Raw genomic sequence first — 6,587 nt, forward strand, 5'->3', positions numbered from 1 at the left:
GGCACTTAAAAAGATGCTCGAGGAACCATTAATGAAATCTATCAAACTTCACTGCTGGGCGATCACCAAAATTGGTGTCAACAACAGTGCCGCTTACAAACAGTGACTTTATGAAGTTCTGCCAATATTGGAGATGGCTGTCATGATATCGATATCTTACATTCACACAACTCACAGCAGATGTAGAACTATGGCAACAAGCCACAATTCAATGTAAAACCATTAAACGAATGTCGTGCTTTTCCCTTTGTAGTGCATATTGTCATTGTCGTTTGTGGAGCAAACAACATTTTGTACGGCTGTGCGTAGCATTTCTCAACGTTGCTGTTTCGCAGCTGTGTCACTGCACATTTCAGCAGCACTCGTAGCCATGATGTAGGCAACGCTGTTACCAGGCGCCAGCACATGTGCATTTTTCAGAGGTAATAACGGTGTTGTGCAAGATGAGACGCGAAAGCCACAGGGCATCTCCCTTCGTCCTTCCTCGTTCGAGCATCGTTTATCACAATCATCGACGAAGGTTTTTTGTCCCGAATGTGGCGCTCTCCGGTAAATCATACCCACCTTCCACTACAACTATATGTTGCCCAATCAGAACAATAGCGCTCAATGAGTTGATCAGGCAATGAGCCGGCATAGGCCCGTTGAAATAGATGCGCGGTTATACAAACCCCCGACTGTTATCTCCAGCAAATGCTCTTTGAGCCGAACCAGATAACAATGAGAATCGTTTCACGCACTTCGCTGTTACACTCTCACTCATGCGTTACCACGCGCTGGGCAGCACACACAGCTGATCGTCTTGCAGACGTGCAACGAAGGGGGTGCAAAATAAGGGAGTCACCACTGACCGTGTCCTTGTCGCTAGCCTGGAAGACGTGACAGTAGGGCAGCTCGTCGGGAGCGTTTCTCTGCAGGTACGTGAAGCAGGTGCGATCGGCGTTCGAATGGGAGAACTTGGATATCGACTGAAGCGGATGGTCAAACACGAGTCGCTCGTCATGGTAGGACCGCGCCTTGAGAGACGAATCGCGTACTTCGAGAAGCACGTCCAAGGGTTTTCGCAGACCCTCGCGCCGTAAGTCTGCCACTATCCAAGGCAACATCGGAGTAGTGTAACGCCGGTCTAAACACATCGAGCCGAGGTATTTGACGCAAAAGTTACGGGCCAGGGGCCCAACGAGGGTGGTCGGTCGCTCGCTGGCGTTCTCCTGCGCCGTCACAACCGGCGGGCCGCGTCCCTCCATGCCCGGGATGTTGAGCTTCTTGTAGAAGCGCTTGCGCAGCAACGTCGAGTCCAGCATCAAGCAGCTCGGCGGAAAGGCTATCCGCCGTTAACCCTTCTCACAACACACGGACAGACATTGCGCACACACCGCGGAAGAGTCACGCCGGTACCGCGGTCACCGATGTGGCGCGGCGCGCGTCGGAAGCCCCATCTGCGGAGTCTTCCCCACACTTTCCCCCGTAGAACACGGACGAACAATACGGCGAAACGCTGTCCACAGACGCTGATGACTCCTCCTGCGGCGCTGGGACAGCCCCGCAAGGGCGGCAACCGCACAGCTGTTTCGCGATCCAAAATAGACGTGCGATGAAAGTGCTCGGCAACTTGCACGGGTCAATAGTGCCCTGCCAAAATCACGGTGCGGGGAACGACTTTCTTTTTCTTTTGTGCATTTGGATAAAAGTTCAACGCTTTAATCGGCGTGCCGAGGTGTGTCGATCGCTGAAGACCACGGTCAACGACATCAATGCGCGCGCAAAGGTGGTATTCTCGCAACGTTTGCGCTGTGGCGCAGCAGCCGCAGCCTCGTCGCAATCCCGACCTTCCAAAGCTTCCACAATGCTTCCAGTAAGGACAACGGCAACAGTAGTGAATGCGCCTGCGCGAGTGGAGAACCCCGCCGACCCCGCGTTCCTTTCTGTTCACAGGTAGCAACCATGTAGTACCTAGATCCGTGAATTATTCCCTAGCCATTCCCTATGGTCCTCGCCAACGCGGGCCGTTTCATTTTTTTAATAATGTCTAATACTGCTCTAATACTGCCCTGTGATAGCTGAAATTCTGTGAAGTCCGAGCAAAATGACCCCCGTAAACCACTGTGAGCCGTGCGTGACCAAATTAAGTGACTCGATCCTGAAAGCGCATGACTTGCAGCTCTTTTTCGGCGCGCTTTTCGATTTCACGGTGCGCGAGACTCGTTCGCAGAGTCCGCACGACTGTTGTTACGAAATAAAATTACAAAGTAGAGTCCAAGACGGAGCTAGTATATACTGGGTGCCTTATATATAAAGCGCAGAAGTATTACAGAGTATGTGGGGTACACTCAAAGACCATGAGAAACAGCAAGACATAACAGGGTGAGGCATCAGGGGCGTAGCCATTTTTTCTTTTATTTTTTTTTTTGGGGGGGGGGGGGGTTCAACCATACTTTATGTATGTTCGTGCGTGCGTTTATATGTGTGCGTGTATATATACGCAAGCAAAATTGAAAAAATTTGGGGGGGGGGGGGTTGAACCCCCCCCCCCCCCCTAGCATCTTCTTCGTATGGTGGAGCCCGTAGTTCGTGTACGTCCCACGATCTCGAAGACATATTCGCACAACCAACCTCTCTCGATCTACAATGTCGCTTCTGCGGAGAAACCGGGACCCTTCAACAGGAGGCTGCAGAAAATCTTCCCCCCTACCCTTACTCCACCAACGATATTTGGGAGAGAGCCTTGGTCATCTCCAACCTCGAGGATCCGCTAAGCCTCGAGGGCCAATGATGCTGCCCTATCTGAAGACATCGTGGACAAAGGGAGCCTCTCGTAAGCTACCTTATAAATAAAGACGTCCGCAAACTGCATACAGCCATACATCGCACAGATTTTGCGGCTAGATACATTGCTTCCCGAAGGATATGAAATTAAAAAGTGTGAATTATTCAATGCACAGCCAAACACGGTGATTTTGCAGTAATCACTTTCGTAAGTTAGAGAATGCGGGTTCGACAACCTGGCCGCGGCGGTCACATTTCGATGGGGGCGATTAATGCGCCCGTGCGCGTTAAAAAACTCCAGGTGGTCAGACCCTCTCTACAGCTTGCCCCGTAATCATGGTGTTTCAACACGTAAAATCCCATATTTCTTTTTTTTTTTTTTCATTGCGCAGTTCATGGCTTCGACATATATTGCGCGAAATATGCATGCGTGTGTCGGGGGAATCGAATACAGAAAGTCACTGCACTGCAAAGGAATAGGACATGGACACTAATATTCGTGGATGCTGTAGTGACGGCGAGGGCTACAATATTATACTTGTACAGGCATTTCGAACTGCCATTGAGTTGAATGATAGTTTGCCGAGTTTATATGGCGACTCCAACTACCACATATGCGTCTCAATACGACCACTGCAGGCAAGTTCGTGAATCTTGATATATCCACTGGGTGGTCGACCTGAAAAGTTTACAAAAACGGTCAAGTATGCTGAAGTACGAAGTTTTAATAGCTAGCTATAGCTCCCGAAATTAGATAGGTCTCAGTCAATTACACTTAGAATGCTCCAGACGGGCTCGTTCCCCTCGCGCGGCTTTCTCAGTCGTATCTCCACAGACGTTGACTCAAGCTGTCCGGACTGTAATGAGAGTTATTGTTCCTTAGCGCACATGCTTTGGCAATGCCCCGCGTTACCTAACGGCCCTCTATCCAGCGAAGCCGACTGGGAAGAGGCACTCCGGAGCCTATCGCTCCAGGCACAAATCCAGGCAATCCAGAGGGCCCAAGAAAGGACGGAACATCACGGTGTCCCAGCCCCGACTTGGACGCGGCCAGCGGCTTCCGCGGGTCCCCGATAGGGGTTCCCGCGAAAGCTCCTCAGGATCAAATAAAGTTCATTGTCTGTCTGTCTGTAGCTATAGCTCCCTCAGATGCAGAGGCGTAGCCAAGGGGGGGGGGGGGGGGGGGTCAGCCACCCCCCAATATTTTTCAGTTTTGCTTGCGTATATATACACGCACGTATACAAACGCACGCACGAACATACATAAAGCATGGTTGAACCCCCCCCCCCCCCCGAAAAAAAATTCTGGCTACGCCCCTGCTCAGATGTATGGTTTGTATTCGTTGAATTTCGTTCCATTATAACTAGCTGACCTTCCGACAACTTATGCCCAATTTCTCTTCATCTTGTTTTTGTAAATAGCGTTAAAAGTTACAGTAATATGTCCGATGTAATTATAATAAACGTAAGCCAGGAGCGAGCGTAGGCAGAAATCTTTTTTTCCGTTGGAGGGGGGGGGGGGTTCAACCATCCTTTTTGTATGTTCGTGCGTGTGTTTGTATGTGTGCGTGTATATATGCACATGCAAAATCAAAAAATTTCGCCCCCCCCCCCCCCCCCCACCCGGCTACGCCCCTGACGTAAGCCACGCGTGCACAACCGGTACGCCCAGGGAACTTGTGCGGTGGAAAAAGGCTATAACGAACTCGGTTACAATCATAAAGTTACCCTCTCTATTACGAAATTGTGTTATTCAAAATATCGCTTCACCATGCACTCGAAAGGCGTAGCTTTTTATTGCACGATGGTGGTGTGGGTTGGAACTTGAACAAACGGTTAATTGAGGCAGGCAGACGACAAAATAATCCGTCAATATTGATGTGAACAAAATTTGGAAGTTTGTTCACAGAACAAACCGTATAACCGGTCAGTGAAGCTTTGTGTCTCTCCGCTTCCCCTCTTTCCGCCGCGTGGAGGGGATGCGCGAGGCAAGACCATGTGGTGTCCGCCTCCAATGCGCGGGAGGCACTGGGTTCGGTTCCCATTGCCTCCGCAAAAAAAGGAAAATTGACAACCACCCGTCTGTAGCACGAAGGCTGTCAATTTCCCTTTCTTAACCCTTCCGCCACCTTTCGGGATTCCGCAGAACCGCTCTGCATTATTCCGTGTACATATATGTATACGTGCTTCGAGTTGTAAATTAATTCGCCCTCACGCTGCCATTTGCTAGCTTCCTAGTTAGCCCTATTGGTAGAGCGACCGCCCCGGAAAGGCGTTGGTCTTGGGTTCGATCCCCAGTCCAGGACGATTTTTTCGGCAAACTAAAAGAAGCGTTCTTTCTGGGAGAGAGGTACCCCGGCCTGGCGCTCGGTATTGTGGGCACTCATATCTCGACAAGCTTGTGACCTCTCCTTTCGACTTTCTTGATTCTTTCCCCTCCCAACCACGCAATAAGCGTCTCTCCCGTCCTCAAACTACTACTACTACCAGGCCCGCAGCCAGGGGGGGAGCGGGCGACCCCCCTCCCCTACATTTCGCTGACAGCGCTTCTTGCTTCTAGCTTTTGTAATTCATGGGAGTCGCTGCTCCGCTTGTTGACCAGTAAACTGGTTGTCAACTAACCATATGAACTTCAATAACAAGCCTTCGCACGATGGCGCAAATACCGCTGTGGAGTTCTACCTTGCCGGTAAACATATTACGGTTTTCGCAGTAACGGATCACCAGACAGGTTTGGACAGGTGTACGTCGCCAAGAACATGTGCAGCCCAGAAACGTTTCAGACGTATTGTACAGTTGCGCAAAGGGCTGCAGGACACCGCCGCTATTCACATTACTGCCACTTATACTAGATCCGATTACCTGGTGATTGGCAACAGTAAAAGGATTCAGGGAAGCCTAAACAACGAAAACAAATATATCTAAGTAAACTAGAAAAGCGGTTCCGTATCAAACACAGCGAATAAGTACAGAAACACGATACACGAAGTACCCCCAAGAGCTAATAATAATTGTTGCGTTTGACGTCGAAAAACCGCGATATGATTATGAAAGACGCTGTATGGAGGGCTCCGGAAATTTTGGCCACCTGGGATTCTAAAACCTACATATAAGCACACGGGTCTTTACCATTTTCCCTCCATCGAAATCCGGCTACCGCGACCTTCGGGCCAGCAGTCAAGCACCCTAACCACTAGACAACCGTGGCGGGTAAGCCCTAGCTACGACAATTAAATTCAGTGCCTATGAATAATGGCGTAAAACGATTCTTCGGGACGCCCATGAGAAAAACGGAGCATTTGGTATAAGAGTGTTTCTCGAATACCTTTGCGAACGTATTTAAGATGGCGCTGAATAATTTACGTTATTATAATGCCAACTCAATTTTGCTATTTTACTTAGCAGTAAGCTGAATTATCGTTACTGTATACTCAAGGCACGCCCATATTATTATGTATTTGTTCTCAACATCACCATTACATAGCAGTAAATTCAAGTGGAATATAAATATGTAAACAGTAGCAGAAACGACGCAGACAGTTAAAACTGGGAATAAAGCAGAGAGCTTACCTTGGCAGCACGTTAAAGGCATATCGCAGTAAGCAGACCGGCAGAAAAAAAATAGTCATAGGTAATGTGTGGAATGGACAGCTAAATGAGAACGTCTGCTAACAATCAAATTATGATTTTAAAGAACTCATTGAATAAAAGAAAAAAAGACGTACGCCAAGATAACGTCTGTTAGGTGAATGCTTGTTTTGTTAAATCCACATCGGTACCGTTGGTACTATAGCTGTTGGAATCTTATTTACATATTAGTC

The 6,587-nt window shown here is 49.0% G+C and overlaps 1 protein-coding gene across 1 annotated transcript in view; it reads right to left on the minus strand.

Annotated features, from left to right (window-relative positions):
* The window catches only part of LOC119382887 (TBC1 domain family member 4-like), a gene marked incomplete in the record, with an annotated part of 69,040 nt that extends 67,164 nt beyond the window's left edge, over positions 1-1,876 (minus strand). The window contains 1 exon segment of the mRNA XM_049412826.1: positions 852-1,876. Coding sequence (XP_049268783.1) covers positions 852-1,304 — 453 coding nt within the window.
* Between the last annotated feature and the right edge of the window lie 4,711 nt (positions 1,877-6,587).

The sequence above is a fragment of the Rhipicephalus sanguineus genome, chromosome 2, assembly GCF_013339695.2.
Source record: "Rhipicephalus sanguineus isolate Rsan-2018 chromosome 2, BIME_Rsan_1.4, whole genome shotgun sequence".
In the NCBI taxonomy this organism is placed as follows: Eukaryota; Metazoa; Arthropoda; class Arachnida; order Ixodida; family Ixodidae; genus Rhipicephalus; species Rhipicephalus sanguineus.